The sequence below is a fragment of the Scyliorhinus torazame genome, chromosome 13 (genome assembly GCF_047496885.1).
Source record: "Scyliorhinus torazame isolate Kashiwa2021f chromosome 13, sScyTor2.1, whole genome shotgun sequence".
Classification (NCBI taxonomy): Eukaryota; Metazoa; Chordata; class Chondrichthyes; order Carcharhiniformes; family Scyliorhinidae; genus Scyliorhinus; species Scyliorhinus torazame.
Genome location: NC_092719.1, coordinates 1,678,804 through 1,697,774, shown reverse-complemented (window position 1 = coordinate 1,697,774; position 18,971 = coordinate 1,678,804). Strand labels below are relative to the sequence as shown.

The 18,971-nt window shown below is 46.5% G+C and overlaps 1 protein-coding gene across 2 annotated transcripts in view; it reads left to right on the top strand.

Annotated features, from left to right (window-relative positions):
- The window catches only part of sema3ab (sema domain, immunoglobulin domain (Ig), short basic domain, secreted, (semaphorin) 3Ab), a 597,101-nt gene that overhangs the window by 481,583 nt on the left and 96,547 nt on the right, over positions 1-18,971 (top strand). For both annotated transcript variants that reach the window (XM_072470939.1, XM_072470937.1), the window contains exons 8-11: positions 2,108-2,250; positions 13,451-13,565; positions 13,671-13,740; positions 15,316-15,460. In XM_072470939.1, the coding sequence (XP_072327040.1) occupies positions 2,108-2,250; positions 13,451-13,565; positions 13,671-13,740; positions 15,316-15,460 (473 nt within the window). The remainder of the gene's footprint in view (positions 1-2,107; positions 2,251-13,450; positions 13,566-13,670; positions 13,741-15,315; positions 15,461-18,971) is intronic.

Here is an 18,971-nt window from a genome sequence, read left to right as displayed (position 1 = left end):
TCAGGAATGACCTGCCGACAGTGGATATGTGGTAACCAGACTCAGATACAGCTGCTCTCCTTTGAGGAGTGAACATGTGGAACTGCAAGGTGAGTGTTACAGCGATAATGCTGCCCACTGCTTCTGTCTGGACTGCTCTCTAGCATCCACACAGGGTACCTTTTCTGTGGGGAGGTCTGTGGAGGGGTTTCCTTTAGGTAAAGGGTCCCTGTGGGGCGTCCCCCTATTACAAGGGTTCCTGGGGGGGGGGGGGTGGGTTGGGTCACTCCCATACCTGAGGGTGGGGGAGGCACCCAGGCAATCCGAGGGTCGAGGTGGGGGGCAGGTTTGGGGACGATTCAAGGTACAGAGGAGGGGGAAGTTGGGGCCGATTTGCTGTCCAGAAGGTGTTGGCCAGGGGACCTCGCTATCTGGCCGCACGCTGAAGATGGCGGCCTGCTATCGGGATTCCCTGCGATTCCCTCGTATTCCACACCAGGCATACATTTACACGGCGTGGAACACTCAATCACATCCGCTTTGCAACCGCAAGGGGATCGTAAAACTGCCGCAATTCGCCCCGGCGGGTGAACATAGTCTCCAAAACAGAGAATCCAGCCCACAATGTTTTGACCTCAGCTACGTCCTGTGGTAACGAATTCCACAGGCTCACCACTCTCTGGGTGAAGAGATTTCCCCTTATTTTGCCTTCTTTACCACCTGCTGCACCTCTATGCTCACCTGCAGCCACAAGGGCACCCAGGTCTTGTTGCACATTCCCCTCTCTCAGCTCATCGCTGGAATCTGGAAGAAGATTCATTAACGGCGTTCAAAAAGCATCTTGACAAATGCATGGACAGGATGGTTATAGAGTGATACAGCACTCGGAACTGCTCAGGGTTTTGACTAAGGTTGGTATCATGACCAGTACAGCCTTGGAGGGCCGAAGGGCCTGTTCCTGTGCTGTATTGTTCTTTGTTCTTATTTGTTGTTCCTGTTTTTGCCACCACACAGTGGGAAATCTCACATTTATCCACATTATACTGCGTCTGCCACCCAGAGATGCAAGGTCAGATGGGGTGGATTTACTGAAGCCTCCTCCGTACAGATCCCACTCTTGCCTTCGCAGGGAGCTCCACGACAACTAATGGATGCCATTGAGGCCTGAGTTCATAGGACTCCCTAAACCTGATTAACATTCAGGAATAAGTCCTTTGGAAGGACCACAGATTGTTTAAACATAATTATAAGATGATCAGGGGAATAGATAGAGTAGACAGTTTGAGACTTTTTCCCCGAGTGGAACAAATCATTACAAGGGGACATAAATTTAAGGTGAATGGTGGAAGATATAGGGGGGATGTCAGAGGTAGGTTCTTTACCCAGAGGGTAGTGGGGGCATGGAATGCACTGCCTGTGGATGTAGTTGAGTCAGAAATATTAGGGACCTTCAAGCGGCTATTGGATAGGTACGTGGATTACGGTAGAATGATATAGTGTAGATTAATTTGTTCTTAAGGGCAGCATGGTAGCATTGTGGATAGCACAATTGCTTCACAGCTCCAGGGTCCCAGGTTCAATTCCGGCTTGGGTCACTGTCTGTGCGGAGTCTGCACATCCTCCCCTTGTCTGCGTGGGTTTCCTCCGGGTGCTCCGGTTTCCTCCCACAGTCCAAAGATGTGCAGGTTAGGTGGATTGGCCATGATAAATTGCCTTAGTGTCCAAAATTGCCCTTGGTGTTGGGTGGGGTTACTGGGTTATGGGGATAGGATGGAGGTGTTGACCTTGGGTAGGGTGCTCTTTCCAAGAGTCGGTGCAGACTCAATGGGCCGAATGGCCTCCTTCTGCACTGTAAATTCTATGATAATCTATGATTAATCTAGGACAAAGGTTCGGCACAACATCGTGGGCCGAAGGGCCTGTTCTGTGCTGTATTTTTCTATGTTCTATGTTCTGTGTTCTATAACCATTTATTTGCCAATAACATATTCTGAGCATCTAACAATGTTGGAAATCTAATGTGATTTGATTATATTAACAGGTTTGGTATTAGAATTAATCAGCGCATTATTAAAAAAGATGATTTTTCACTTAATAGTTTGCTTATTTTCATATTTCTTTTCTTCAGAACCAAAATTTATTGGTGCCCACTTGATACCAGAGAGTGACAATCCAGAAGATGATAAGATATATTTCTTTTTTCGAGAAAATGCATTGGATGGAGAGTATTCAGGAAAAGCAACTCATGCCCGAATAGGACAAGTGTGTAAGGTCAGTTGAAAGGGTGAAAAATTCTCCAAATATTAAGGTGTCACCCTGGGTTAATGGTTACACACTTCGACAGCGGAGACACGGGGGTGAAATTGGTCAACATTAACCATTATGGATTCAGTCAACTCTTTCCACTGAAATCTGCCGCAACGAAGAAGCAACTGCTGATTGGTGGTCAGCCTGTTTTGTTCTGGCCTCTGATTGGTGGTCAGCCTGTTTTGTTCTGTCCTCTGATTGGTGCTCAGCCTGTTTTGTTCTGTCCTCTGATTGGTGGTCAGCCTATTTCATTCTGCTGGCTGATTGGTGCTCAGCCTGTTTTGTTCTGTCCTCTGATTGGTGCTCAGCCTGTTTTGTTCTGTCCTCTGATTGGTGCTCAGCCTGTTTTGTTCTGTCCTCTGATTGGTGGGCAGCCTGTTTTGTTCTGCTGGCTGATTGGTGGTCAGCCTGTTTTGTTCTGTCCTCTGATTGGTGGTCAGCCTGTTTTGTTCTGCTGGCTGATTGGTGGTCAGCCTGTTTTGTTCTGTCCTCTGATTGGTGGTCAGCCTGTTTTGTTCTGCTGAGAGTCCAGTTCCAAAGTTATTGTTGTGGAATTGTGAAGAGAAGTGTGATCTCGGACTGGGAGAAATAGTAAACAAATAATACACTGTAACTATACTAATACTATAACTACAACAGCTGACATTAGTGCATCATCTGTAACAAAGACAGGAATGTACAAGTTCAACGTAACCAGTACCACTGAGGAAGCATTTTCATTTCTGTTGCTGTTTTGTACTTCACTTGATATTCAGCTGGATTGAAATGAATTGAAGCCAGTGTGAGAATGAGGTGGGGAGTATAAATGCTCATTTTGAGATACCAGTCAACATACATTTCTAGCTCAAAGAACTGAAGGATTTTCCAATTGGGAAATCCATCCAAGCAAAAATAGAAGAGATGATCAAAGGCATGTTGTCAGAGGTACCTACGGGGCAATTGAAAAATGTGAAGGGAAGATGGTTGGAAGTTCTGCCGCCCAGTATGAGAAACGATTTGATGAACACACCGCAGGTCAGAGGTAGGGAAAGTAGTCAAGGCACCTGATAACTATAGAGTAGGGTGGAATAAGGCAAATGTTATTAGATTCATTGTGAAAGAGGTGATAAAGGAGAGACGAGTTGTTGTTGCATTATTTGCCAACTGAGGTTTTAGAATTGAGGCTCAACTGGTTTTGAGAATAGTGTGCAAACAGCTCCATGATATTCCAGCGAACAACTGTCAGCATTTACAGAACTTAATGTAATGGATATCCTAAACCACACGATGTGAAAGCATCTACTTTCCTGAGCCAGCAGGGTTATCAGTCTGCCTTTCCAGCTCAAGTTTTTAATCCACCTCAGGACTGATATAAATGCAGCCTTGTCTGTTAAGGAGCTCAAGGGGAAATCAATTCTGCCGCTTGTGCTTAAGTCCACTGCACAAAGCAGGTCTCGTTCTGGCTCTGATTAGCAAGATTCTAAGTTCAGCCGAATTACTTTATGGGGAGGGTGTAGTGGAAAATGCTGGGCCAGAGCATGTCATTTATTAAAGCAAAGGGAAATAGAAATTCCTGAGAAATCTGGACATTTGTGTAAATTGTGGTTGGTTTTCGGATCCTGTTTCTTCAGTCGCTGAATGACTAAAGAGGTTCAAGTGTACACATTAAATGTACCTCAACTGGACCAGACCATATTGTAGTATACCAGTCCAATCTTCCACTGTTAATTGAAAGCAGCAAATTCGTCCGGAAACAATAATCAAAACGCAGTTTCTCTATAAAATCAACACAGTGACATTCAATACAAGTATTGCCATTTGGACCCAGTCAAGTCCTCCGTTCGTCGTTCGTTTTCCTTCGAAGTAATGCCAGGAAAGTTTATGATTCACAGCTCCTTCCCATACAGAAAACAAGAAAATATATTTAATTATCACAAGCTGTTTTGTGTATGAATTAAAAACTCCTGTTAAAGGCTGAGGGTGTTTCCCAAATAACCATCAAATAAAAAGTTGAGATGAGTGTGGTTACTATGAAGTAAATAAAATATTTTCCAACATTGGTTCTAGATGTTGATATATTAACTGTGTCAATGCCTCACTGAACCGCCTTTTGCCCGATGATTCTGCAATTCTGTTTTTTTTCAATCTGCATCAGACGGCATCTTTTTCACTTTTACACAGGATAACTTTCAAAGTCATTGTGTTAATTAATACCTAACGTTCAGATGGAGCAGGACTGGACGTACGATGTATCTGGCCCATCTCATTAGCCTAGCGTGTTTTAAATTGGCTGGAAAAGAAGTTGCTAGCAATGTTCTTTTAGGACAATAAGGGATTTTGATGAATGCCAATTGATTGTTTTGCAAACTGATGCTATCTTCAATGCTTCTTCGCTGCAGTGAACAGCAATTAAGGATGTTGCAATGCAGGCAAATGTACACAGGAAATAAAATGCAAACTCATCTGAGCCCAGAGTTGTTCCTGCGCGAGCAGCTTATCCCCCAACTAAGCCCAAACAAGCCGTCACGGAGCTGTTGTTCCGGGAATTCAGAATCGAAATGCAGATTCTTAGTTTATGAGAGGGAATGATACTCACAGAAAACACACTCAACATTGCAGAGGCTGCGTGGAGATGTCATGTTCCAGGTGCTGAAGTTGGACATGGTTGATTTGCCCACTGGGATTTGAGAAATCTCCTTGAGGTATTTTCAGCTCAACTAAAAGACCATTACATCATACCTCCTCCGCAACCTTCACTCTTTATTTTGTAATAATTTACATTAGCTCAGCATCCCTGAGAGAGAGGGACAATAGGTATCCTGACAGAGTACAGACAAGATAAACATATCTATTGGAAGATTACAGTAACACAAGCTATTTTGTATGACGACATTGATTGGGTGGATGTAGGCTGTTTCCTTGACATTAGGCTGTTTCAAAAAATCCTGCAAAATTGATCCTTTGACTACAAAATAAACTCCTGAACACAAAACATATATTTATTTTAAAAAGCATTACCTTGTAATGTTCCTGATATAAAGGGAGGCTATAAATATGGCCACACAGGCCTCACTAACATTTTTTGTGTGAGTTTCTGGCAACTCTTGTGCCTCCACAGACCGGAGAAGAATGTTTCCCCGCTAGACTTTTAGAACATACATAGAACATACAGTGCAGAAGGAGGCCATTTGACCCATCGAGTCTGCACCAACCCACTTAAGCCCTCACTTCCTCCCTATCCCTGTAACCCAATAACCCCTTCTAACCTTTTTTGGTCACTAAGGGCAATTTATCACGGCCAATCCACCAAACCTGCATATCTTTGGACTGTGGGAGGAAAACCGGAGCCCCCGGAGGAAACCCACGCAGACACGGGGAGAACGTGCAGACTCCGCACAGACAGTGACCCAGCAGGGAATCGAACCTGGGACCCTGGCGCTGTGAAGCCACAGTGCTAATCACTTGTGCTACCGTGCTGCCCTGTCAACATTACCTTCATTTTGTGCTCATAAATACAGATAAACACATTCCAGTTTATAACCTGATCCACTCAATAATTGAATATAGTCAGACTTTCAGGTAGTAAGAAAACGTTTCGAACTGAAGGAAAAATTAATTGAGTCTTGGTAATGATACGTCTACAGCTGGAATATTCCGGCTGTTGGAACCCTCTGTTCCCGGCGGAAGCTCACCCCGACCTGTGGTTTCCGGGTGGCAGGGGGTGGCTCCAATGGGAAATCCCATTGACAAGCGGTGGGATAGAGAATCCCACTGCCAGTGAACAGCGAAAAACACGCGGCTGGCAGAGCGGAGGATCCAACCCTGTGTATCTGAAGGATCTTGGTTACATCTGAATTACAATTAAATGTGGATTCAAAGTATTTAGGAAGGACTACAAATATTCAAAAAACACAGCAGAAAAACCTGTTCAAAACAATCATCTGAATTGGAGGATTAAATGGCATTCCTGACATCTCTGTTATGTATCAGCTCACAAGTTGAAAACAGTCGGTGTCGATATGTGGGGGATATTCAGTTCAAGTCCAGTTTCTGTGCTGCCTACAGACTATTAAAATGGTCGAATGACAGAGACGGATTCTCTGCAGTAGTTGATCTAAAAGTGATCTGCTGTTCATTCGCAGGGACCCGACATCAAGGATGTATTATGTAATGTCAAATAATTTTGTATCGTAGCTGGTGACGTTTCATTTCAAATTACCCTTGGACCCCGTCTGATCAGGTTTAAATCACCCTGTTTATGTTCGAGTACAGATTGGTGCCTAGAACAAAGCTCGATTCTGATTGACATGATCTCGCTCTCCCACTGTCCACTGCAAGCAACTCGAATCATGGGAGGGAGCCCAGTGATTGGCTCAGTACTGCACTGGAGTGTCAGCCTGCAATTTTATTCTCAAACCTTGCGGTGCAACTTGAACGCAGAACCTTGAGACTCGGGGGCCAGCATGTTGCTAACTGAGCCATGGCTGACACTCTGTTACTAGGTAACCCCTCCTTCAATATGGCTACTTTTTATTGTCGTTGAAGAGTCTGCTTTTTCAATCACCCTACTGCCAGCCTGTCTTTAATTCTGACAAAATCCACCAGCATGTTTTAAGGGAGGCCAGCTGCACTCGATGAGCTATTGAAACCAGGTGGCCTTGTGCTGTTGTGAAAATCCGCTGATTGCCCATGAGATGGACACATCACCCAATGCATGGCAGCCCTAGCACTGGGGCTGCACTATTACCCTTTCTGAATTCCCTTCCTCCCTTTCACAGGTGGACAAGATTAGTTCTGAAGGACTTCAGTCATGTGAGAGGCTGGAGAAGTTAGAAACTTAGAACATTGGAGCAGGAGGAGGCCACTTGGCCGATGGAACTGGCTCCGTCATTCATTATGATCATGGCTGATTATCACACTCAGTAACCCGTTCTCACTTTCCCCCTATATCCTTTGAAGTTGCAATTGTTCTTAGATTTCATAGAATGTACAGTGCTGAAGGGGGCCATTCGGCCCATCGACTTTACACCGGCTCTTAGAAAATGCACCCTACTTAAGCCCAAACCTCCACCCTACCCTGTAACCCAGTAACCCCACCCAACCTAAGGGCAATTTATCTTGGCCAATCGACCTAACCTGCACATCTTTGGACTGTGGGAGAAAACTGGAGCACCCGGAGGAAACCCACGCACACACGGGGAGAATGTGCAGACTCCGCACAGACAGTGACCCAAGCCGGGAATCGAACCTGGGACCCTGGAGCTATGAAGCCACAGTGCTAACCACTGTGCTACCATGTTGCCCTGTTCTCCTTAGAACAGGGAAGGTGAAGGAGAAATTTAATAGAGGTGTTGCTCTTTTTAGCCTCAGTCTATTTGCTCTGATTATGTCACCTTTGCTCATGAGTCGCCAGGTATCTTTCTGATACCGCCACGTGGTTCAAGTTCAGGTTATGATTAATAATACAGCACACCGCTTAGTAAGGATTAAAACAACGGTCATTTATTATATACAACAAGCAATATTAATACCCTAATACTACTTTCTATATAATAAACCTATCACTACTGGCCAATACTTAACTTAGGAAGAGCCCACCAGGTCAGGGAAACGAATGGCTTGTCCAATCAGATCTGGCCCGCAGGATTCAAAAGGCTGGTACAGGTCGGTGGCTAGGTGTCTCTACCGGATAGCGATCGCTGGATTCAAACTTACTGTTGCCGGTGGCTGGTCTTACGAAGGTCTCGAGCAGGCGAAGAGGAGAGAGAGAGAGATCTGAACTTGGCCCCTCACTTTTATAGGGCCCAGGGGCTTCCCGCCTCCCGGGGCGGCCTTTGACCCTGAGTCCCAAGTGATTGGATCTGTCCCCAATCTCTGGGGTCGATGTGTCCAATGGTGAGGCGATTCCTCGATCGGGGGGTGGTCGCTCACCTGTCTTTGTTTCGGCCACTGCAGGCGCCGACAGGTCTGGCCCGGTATTCAATTGCTTATATGTTGCAATTGTTCCCGGGGATAGCCGATTTAACTGTGGATGTCTGAATAGATGGGCTGCAAACAGTCCTGAATGCAACTGCGAATACCTGGGTTGATGGGCTGTTGATAGCCCTGAGTATCGATCTGGGCTAACTTCCCAGAGCCAAATATGCAATACTGTCTGCAGCTGCCTGCTTGTGTCTTCTTAGCTGCTTTTCCCAGCAGCCTTTCGGGTTAGCCATTTTAAACTGGGTTTTGGCCAGATTAATCAGAACGCAGCCATTTTACGTGGCTACAGAGGTCTTAAACATTATGGGAGGGTTTGATAGAGCAGACAGGGAGAGATAGTTTCCAGCGACAGGAGGGTTGGTGGGCAGAGGGACACAGATTTAAGATAATTGGCAAAAGAACCAAAGAGGAGAAGAGGTGATGTTCTTAAAAGCAGTGAGTTGATGTGAAATGGAAGATGCTGCCCGAAAGGGCGGAGAAAGCAGATTCAATAGGAACCTTCAAAAGAGAATCAGATGTAAACTGGGAAATGCAAAATCAAAAGGCGAAGAGCAATGAGACTAATTAGATCAAAACGTTAATAAATCGGTACAGTATGATAGGCTGAGGGTGGCTGCCTGGGGTCTATGATTCTATGTTGGCCCCTGGAAGATTATGGAAACGTTTATCCCATTAATCTGAACTGAAGGCAAATGTAGGTCCCTTAGTTAGAATCAGGTGAAATCATAATGGGCAACTAAGAGATGGCAGCCCATTTAAACAATTACTTTGGATCTGTCTTCACTCAGGAGGACACAAATAACATTCCAGAAATACAACGGGACAGATGGTCTAGCATGAAGGAGGAACTGAAGGAAATTCCTATTAGTCAGGAAATTGTATTAGGGAAATTGATGGGATTAAATCTCATAGATCCCCAAGGCCTGATGCTCTGTATCCCAGAGTACTTAAGGATGTGGCACTAGAAATAGTGGACGCATTGGTGATCATTTTCAAGCATTCTAGAGACTCTGGAAGAGTTCCAATGGATTGGAGGATAGTTAATGTAACCCCACTTTTTATAAAAGGGTAGAGAGAGAAAACGTGGAATTATAGACAGGTTAGCTTGACATTGGTGGTGGGGAAAGTGCTGGAGTCAATTATTAAGAATGAAATAACTGAGTATTTGGAAAGTGGGGACAGGATCGGTCCAAGTCAGCATGGATTCACTAAAGGGAAATCCGCTTGACAAATCTTCTGGAATTGTTTGAGAATGTGACCAGCTGAGTGGACAAGGGTGATGTTGTGTATCTGGCCTTTCAAAAGGCTTTTGACAAGGTCCCACACAAGAGAATGGCCTACTCTTACACCTATTTTCTATGTTTCTATGTTTAAATGAATTGAAACTGCAAAGATAAAGGGTGTACCTCCTAAGCTGCAGCACAATTCAACTTTCAATGGCTTGCATTCCTATTTCGACCTATTCCTTTCATATGACGCGTTTGGACTGAGAGAAGCAATTTCATGATATGAAGGGCTTGTTCGAGTATGCCCTACTTTTATTGGGAAGTCAGTTCAGAACAATAGTGCCAGCATTGGAGCAAAGGCAGTGTTTTTACTATTTTATTGTTCTGGATGGGAACCTCAGCTGATATAATGAATAAACGATATGATGGTTTTGGCAGTCTAACTGCAGTACATCAGTCATTGGTGATGTTTTATCTTTCAATGGTACATGATTCTGTCCACGGAGAGTGGGGCGCTGATAACCACAATAGGTTATTGTGTTGTTAGTGCTGCTGACTTGTTACTTGAATTAATGGCATTTGACAATCCATTTAACATTTTTCAAATCAAAGTTTACATATATCACCTGTTATAGGATAAGAGAAACTCGTTTATGTCCACCTAACTATAAAAGTGAAAACATGAGTGTAACTTGGAGCAGGTAATTTCAGTGTAATCTTTTTTCCCGTACATGAGTTAATCCTCAATGTTAATACAATGACTTACGATATGAATGTGCTACTATCTACCTTAAAGTGACTGCATTGATTTTTCTAGATACCAAGACTTTGATCCATGATTTGAAAGGGCTGTCAATGTTTTGTGTTTGCCCTGTTCACATTGCAAGATCAATTCACAGCGTTCATGCTCGATAATTAGCCTAAGCGAGTAGTTGCAGAACTTTTCATCAGTAACCAGCTAGGTCAAAGCTCAAATACCTAACTGGGACAATGCGGCTGTACTGGGATGTATCCCTCCTATCCATCACTGTACTGGGATGTAACCCTCCTATCCATCACTGTACTGGGATGTAACCCTCCTGTTCATCGCTGTACTGGGATGTACCCCTCCTGTTCATCGCTGTACTGGGATGTACCCCTCCTGTTCATCGCTGTACTGGGATGTACCCCTCCTATTCATCACTGTTCTGGGATGTACCTCCTGTTCATCGCTGTACTGGGATGTACCCCTCCTGTTCATCGCTGTACTGGGATGTAACCCTCCTGTTCATCGCTGTACTGGGATGTACCCCTCCTATTCATCACTGTTCTGGGATGTACCTCCTGTTCATCGCTGTACTGGGATGTACCCCTCCTGTTCATCGCTGTACTGGGATGTACCCCTCCTATTCATCACTGTTCTGGGATGTACCCCTCCTGTTCATCGCTGTACTGGGATGTACCCCTCCTGTTCATCACTGTACTGGGATGTACCCCTCCTGTTCATCGCTGTACTGGGATGTACCCCTCCTGTTCATCGCTGTACTGGGATGTACCCCTCCTGTTCATCGCTGTACTGGGATGTACCCCTCCTGTTCATCGCTGTACTGGGATGTACCCCTCCTGTTCATCGCTGTACTGGGATGTACCCCTCCTGTTCATCGCTGTACTGGGATGTACCCCTCCTGTTCATCACTGTACTGGGATGTACCCCTCCTGTTCATCGCTGTACTGGGATGTACCCCTCCTGTTCATCGCTGTACTGGGATGTACCCCTCCTGTTCATCGCTGTACTGGGATGTACCCCTCCTATTCATCACTGTACTGGGATGTACCCCTCCTGTTCATCGCTGTACTGGGATGTACCCCTCCTGTTCATCGCTGTACTGGGATGTACCCCTCCTGTTCATCGCTGTACTGGGATGTACCCCTCCTGTTCATCGCTGTACTGGGATGTACCCCTCCTGTTCATCGCTGTACTGGGATGTACCCCTCCTGTTCATCGCTGTACTGGGATGTACCCCTCCTGTTCATCACTGTTCTGGGATGTACCCCTCCTGTTCATCACTGTTCTGGGATGTACCCCTCCTGTTCATCGCTGTACTGGGATGTACCCCTCCTGTTCATCGCTGTACTGGGATGTACCCCTCCTGTTCATCGCTGTACTGGGATGTACCCCTCCTGTTCATCGCTGTACTGGGATGTACCCCTCCTATTCATCACTGTTCTGGGATGTACCTCCTGTTCATCGCTGTACTGGGATGTACCCCTCCTGTTCATCGCTGTACTGGGATGTAACCCTCCTGTTCATCGCTGTACTGGGATGTACCCCTCCTATTCATCACTGTTCTGGGATGTACCTCCTGTTCATCGCTGTACTGGGATGTACCCCTCCTGTTCATCGCTGTACTGGGATGTACCCCTCCTATTCATCACTGTTCTGGGATGTACCCCTCCTGTTCATCGCTGTACTGGGATGTACCCCTCCTATTCATCACTGTACTGGGATGTACCCCTCCTATTCATCACTGTTCTGGGATGTACCCCTCCTGTTCATCGCTGTACTGGGATGTACCCCTCCTGTTCATCACTGTACTGGGATGTACCCCTCCTGTTCATCGCTGTACTGGGATGTACCCCTCCTGTTCATCGCTGTACTGGGATGTACCCCTCCTGTTCATCGCTGTACTGGGATGTACCCCTCCTGTTCATCGCTGTACTGGGATGTAACCCTCCTGTTCATCGCTGTACTGGGATGTACCCCTCCTGTTCATCGCTGTACTGGGATGTACCCCTCCTGTTCATCGCTGTACTGGGATGTACCCCTCCTGTTCATCACTGTACTGGGATGTACCCCTCCTGTTCATCGCTGTACTGGGATGTACCCCTCCTGTTCATCGCTGTACTGGGATGTACCCCTCCTGTTCATCGCTGTACTGGGATGTACCCCTCCTGTTCATCGCTGTACTGGGATGTACCCCTCCTATTCATCACTGTACTGGGATGTACCCCTCCTGTTCATCGCTGTACTGGGATGTACCCCTCCTGTTCATCGCTGTACTGGGATGTACCCCTCCTATTCATCACTGTTCTGGGATGTACCCCTCCTGTTCATCGCTGTACTGGGATGTACCCCTCCTGTTCATCGCTGTACTGGGATGTACCCCTCCTGTTCATCGCTGTACTGGGATGTACCCCTCCTGTTCATCGCTGTACTGGGATGTACCCCTCCTGTTCATCGCTGTACTGGGATGTACCCCTCCTGTTCATCACTGTTCTGGGATGTACCCCTCCTGTTCATCACTGTTCTGGGATGTACCCCTCCTGTTCATCGCTGTACTGGGATGTACCCCTCCTGTTCATCGCTGTACTGGGATGTACCCCTCCTGTTCATCGCTGTACTGGGATGTACCCCTCCTGTTCATCACTGAAGTTGCTTCAGATATAAGTGGATTTCCAAAATATTCAAATATGATCTCTCACATCTCGAGACTTCACAAAAATTGAAATTAAGGCTTTGTTACTTTAGCTGTAAGTTAGATAAGTTTAAAATATCTATCAGAAAAGATAAATATTCCAATCATTCAAAAATATAGGCTGCAAAATTCTGAATCCCAGACTGGACACACACTGGGATTTAGGATTCCGAACAGTGTTAATTTATGCCAAGGTTCTGGTGAAGAAGCCCACCAGAAATTCCATTCAGCTGAAAACGGTGCTAAAGAAATGCCCCGTCTCTGGCAACGGCCAGAAATGCCCCGTCTCTGGCAACGGCCAGATGCAAAGGATGGAACTAGGGGAGTGCGGCATTCTACCACATCTGTACACCTCTGTCTCACTCACATCAGCAGAGCCTGAAGCCTCCAGCTCTATTGATAAACAGGACGTACTTCACATTGGAAGTATTTCCATTGACCCTCCTTCCCCCATTAACAAAGCGCTCTGATATGTCATTGTGATTTAATGATGCAATTAACTTATCTTGTTTTTGTCATCAGAATGACTTTGGCGGCCATAGAAGCCTTGTTAATAAATGGGTAACTTTTCTCAAAGCTCGTTTAGTCTGTTCAGTACCAGGACCAAACGGAATCGACACTCACTTTGATGAATTACGTAAGTAGGAAAACCGATGCCATGGCAAACAATTACTAATCTTCCTTCAGCAAATTCTCTATGTTTTATTTCCTGCTGACTAAAATGCAAAGTATTGTTTTTCAGAGGATATTTACATAATGAAATCTAAAGATCCCAAGAATCCTTTTATTTATGGCATCTTTACCACTTCCAGGTGAGGAATTGAGGTGCATTGCGGTATGAATGAAGTAAAGTGAATAACGGTAGCTTTATTTGCCTTCGTAGCTCTTGGATGATGTCACAGTGCTACCATAACTCTGTCATAAGTAGAATGGAAACCTATGTTTGTGGAAACATGGGGCGTGATTCTCTGACCCCCCCCCCACCGGGTCGGAGAATCGCCAGGGGCCGGCGTGAATCCCGCCCCCGCCGTGTGGCGAATTCTCCGCCACCGGTGATTCGGCGGGGGCGGGAATCGCTCCGCGCCAGTCGGCGGGAATCCCCCGGCGATCCTTCGGTCCGTGATGGGCCGAAGTCCCGCTGCTGTCAACCCACGCCAGCCAGCGTGGATTGAACCACCTTGGGGATGGCGGGACACGGCGGTCCGGGCGGGCTCCTGGGGGGGCGCGGGGCTATCTGGCCCTGGGGGGGTGCCCCCACCGTGGCCTGGCCCGCGATCGGGGCCCACCGATCCGCGGGTGGGCCCGTGCTATGGGGGCACTCTTTTCCTTCTGCCTTCGCCATGGTCTCCACTATGGCAGAGGCGGAAGAGACCCCCTCCACTGCGCATGCGCGGGGATGCCGTGAGAGGCCCCCAATGCTGTTGGGGGATTGGGAGGGGGAGAGTTCCAGGACACTGAAGGAACGGCCGATATATTTCCAAGTCAGGATGGTGAGTGACTTGGAGGGGAACCTCCAGGTGGTGGGGTTCTCAGGTATCTGCTGCTCTTGTCCTTCTAGATGGTAATGGTCGTGGGTTTGGAAGGTGCTGTTGAAGGAGCCTTGTTGACCCAGTCTGTAGGCACTCTGTGATTGTGTCGGTGTATGATAGTACTATCTATCCATTGCTCATTTCTTTCAATTGTTGGGAAATGACAGCATTTCAGGGATGGACAGGCATATCCCCAAAAATGTGTTTTGCAGGAGTGTTGCAAGTGGCCATTTGTTTATTTAAAAAAGCTTCCAGAATTAAGCACAAATATAAAAATATTGTGGCAATATATTGTAGACTGATTGCAGTTACTTTGAGGGTGATGAAGAACATACAATTAATTAACAAATAAGGTCGCTCGGGGGGTAAGCTTGGACAGATGGGTTTGTTGAAGTGCCTTGAAGAAAGTGACAGCAGGATTGGAATGAATTATTTTCCATTCATCATCCTCAGAACAAGAAGGTTATCAGCTTTGCCATTTTTTGCCTCAACCAATCGCTGGTGGGTCCTCATGATTAGAGTTATGACCAAGCAGTCCACAGAAGAGCGAGGAATGTCACATCTTCAGTAGGGCAAGAGTTAATCTGTCTGTCACAACAGATTGCTTTAATCAGGACTTTCTCAATCCATGCAATTTGGGAGTAAATTTCCTGGTATGGTTTCCTGTGCAGTCCCTTTGGTCAAGGTGACTACATGTACGATTTTCCTTCCTGAGGTCATGATTAAGATATTCTGGAGGGAAAAGAGCATTTTCTGATTGCAAATATATTCTGCATTCCTCAGTAACACAAATATCATTATGTTAACCCCCAGTTGCAAGTACAGACTAATTATTTTCATGGCTCTTTCTTCTTACAGCAACATCTTTAAGGGCTCGGCTGTGTGTATGTACAGTATGTCTGATATAAGGAGAGTGTTCTTGGGTCCATATGCCCATCGGGAAGGTCCGACCTATCAGTGGGTACCATTCCAAGGAAGGGTCCCATATCCTCGCCCAGGAACAGTAAGTGTTTCTAACATTGGTGCAAATATAAATCTGTATATGAATGACTGAGTAGCAATGGAGTAAAATGGACTAATCTGCAAAAAAGCCATCCTCTCAGGTCCGATCTCAGTCAGGTGTATGTGGGGGTTGGTTTAGCACAGTGGGCTAAATAGCTGGCTTGCAGTGCAGAACAATGCCAGCAGCGCGGGTTCAATTCCCGGACTCGCCTCCCCGAACAGGCGCCGGAATGTGGCGATGGAGGATGGCACCGCACCCATATATTCCGTTTGTTCTACAATTCCTGTGATGCAAGCACTAAGTCCTTCCAGACTTGCCTGTTCACTGTTGAAATTTGAATCAAGCAAGCTCTGTAGGCAATTGGAACAGGTTGGAGTTAGGAGGACCCAGCATTCCCACAGAATTGTTACGACACAGGAGGCCATTTTTCACAGTAACTTCATTTGAAGCCTACTTGTGACAATAAACAATTTTCATTTCATTTCATTTTCATTTCACCAGGGCCTTTTCACAGTAACTTCACTGGAGCATACTTGTGAGCATTTTAAAATGTCCATCTTTTCCAAACATACATCTCAATGGGAGCGGGATTTACCGGCTGTTCACTGGACATTCTGGTCCCACAGAGGGTGCACAAGATTCCGATGATGAGGGGTGCAGTTAATGGAAAATCATCTATTTTACAATCTCTTAATTTCCCCCTCGTGCTTTTCTGGCAATATTCTTCTAACCCTCTTCACTACTTTTCCTTGTTTCTATTAGTTCTCTCTGTCTCGTCCTTTCTTTTATGGAATGTCGATCTTGTCTATTTCATAACTGTCGCTTCTCTTATTGTCCATCGCTCCTGTCGGAGTGTAAAATCCCCACATGGTCTCTTGTACTCAACTTCTCCGTGTCTGCAGTCAGATTGCCATCTCTCTCGTTGCCTTCACTGGGTTATATCGAGGGACAGCAAAGGCTGCACAAGCAGACGGGTTTATTCAAGAATCTCAGCAGCTCTTACAGCTGTGTGCCTGCCCGTGCTGGGAAAGATCTCCCGCATTGATATGTCACTTCCTGTGTCCACATCATCGTGATGTATCCCTGACCACCCGGTCTACATCTTCCCCAATTAAGTTGGGACAACTGGTGCTACAGGGTAACAATGTAGGACAGAAGTGACGGGTTATAAACTATTTATTATGTAGACAGCACAAACTTGGACAAAGGAACATAAACTACTTACAATATGCAGAACACTGACTTGGGCTGCAACAGCTGGTGCACACTCCATCATGTCTCTTCTCCTCCTACCCCCCCCCCCCCCTCCCACCCCGTCCTTGTAAAAACACAGTCCATATGGAGACTAGGGGCAGGATTCTCCGATCCCCCACCGGGCCAGAGAATCGTCGGGGGGCAGCATGAATCCCGCCCTGCCGTCCCAGCGTCGGCTGTCGGATTCTCCGGCGTCGGTTTTTTGGCGGGGGTGGGAATCGCATCGCGCCGGTCGGGGGCCATTGGCAGTGGCCCCCCCCCATGATCCTCCACTCCGCAATGGACCGAGTGGCCACCCGTTTTTGGCCAGTCCCACCAGCGTAAATTACACAAGGTTCTTACCGGCGGTACCTGGCTCTGCGGGCGGTCTGCGGAGTCCTCGGGGGGTGGGGGACGTGGGAGGATCTGGCCCTGGGTGGGGCCCCACGGTGGCCTGGCCCGCGATCGGGGCCCACCGATCTGCAGGCGGGCCTGTGCCGTAGAGGCACTCTTTCCTTCCATGCCGGCCGCTGTAAAGCTCTGCCGTGGCAGGCGCAGAGAAGAACCCACCTGTGCAAGCGCTGGGATCACAGTATGTCATTTAAAAATGTTGTCCCGATCTCTTGCTGCACTGAGGAGCTCCCTAGTGCAGGGAGTGGTGCTGAGTGCAGCCTTGGGGGAGAGGCATTTCCCACCACAGCCAGGAATAGCAGCAGAGTGCCGTTTGATAGCGGGGTCCCCCAATCCCATCCAGAGCAGACTCTGATTGCTTTTGGTTAGATTGCACTCAAGGTCTTTGGTGCAGAGTAAAATCCCGATGGGGATTAGGATATCCGTAACTGCGTCTGGGAGACACACTGCGAGATTCTCCGGTCCCCCATTCCCATGTTGCTCGGACGTGCGCCCTTCGCTGCTGGCGGGACTCTACCTTCCCGCCGCTTGTCAATGGGATTTTCCATGGAAATCACCCCACGCTGCTGGGAAACCCGTGGGCGGGGCTCACTGCCGCTCAGAATAGTGAATCCCAACGACGGGTGAATTCCGAACATTCTGTTTGTTCCCTGTTTCTTTGGTGAACTTGTTCAACCCGTTTAAAATAAATGGGTTACCACCATTGCTAAAATCGGGACAAAAGAATTTCAGACGGACATGTTAATGTGCTCATTATAAATTTTCCACAGTGTGATTTCACCCCATCAGTGTTAACAAAATGTATTAACTTGCCAGTTAATCTGAAAAGGTTACCAATCTGTAAGACAGGTTTATTGTTAAATCATGTGAATTTAAAATGTTCAGCAATCGGGTATATAAACAAGAGGATTAAACATGTCTCTGCTGGAAACTCTCGCTTCGAGCTTTGGGGAGTGTTGCCACAGCTATTAAATATTTTCAGCCAGCCTGAGTCAAGGTGCCAATGTAAGGTTAGAAGCTTGACTTTATGTCCAGCTTACTTCAGCAATCCTGACCAGTGTCTGCAATGCCATTGTTGCAAGTCAATGACCATGTCATATTCCATGGGCCAATGTTAATGACATTCCGTAAATGCTGCAGCAACTTGAGGGACAGGGCAGATGTGCAGTTAAACACAGTAAAGTTGCTGTCCCAGTTGCACTGTTTCGCCATTAGATTTGCATGTCTGGCTTACCATTGAAATGCATTGAATGATGTAAAGTTGCTGAATTTCTACAGTAAATGCAAACAAAACTCGCCACAGAAAGTGAAATCTTGTCCATTTATGTCTAACTGCTCTGCCAACAATGTGATAAATGTTCGCGTGGCTAGGGAGCCGGAGAATCCAGCCCATAATTTCTTGTGTGTTAACGGTTGCTGGAGGTTTAACATTTTAAAAACATTTATCTTTCTATCTCCTTTATCTCTCTCTCAAACCAATCCTTCTTTGTTGTTTTGTATCTGGTTTGACATTCAATTACCCCACATTTATTTACCCATTCAGATCATCAGATGATTGGTTAAGGGCATTCACTCAGCTCCCAGGTCACCGTGACGTTTTCAGTTAGCGCTTTCAGCTACTTGCCTTGTAGACGTTTAAAATTCCAAACATGTCAGGACTAGAACCAGGTGACCCTTTCCTGCTGTGCAGCCCTTAAAGGGTCAATCACCACAGGGGGTTAAAATACTCAAATTATAGAAGAAGAAGAATTGTCTTAAAGGAGTTTTGGTTTGTTTTATAAACAGGAATGCTGGGAAATCTCAGCAGCATCTGTGCAGAGAGAAGCAGAGACAACACTTTGACTCCAACGTGACTCTTTGGTTTTGG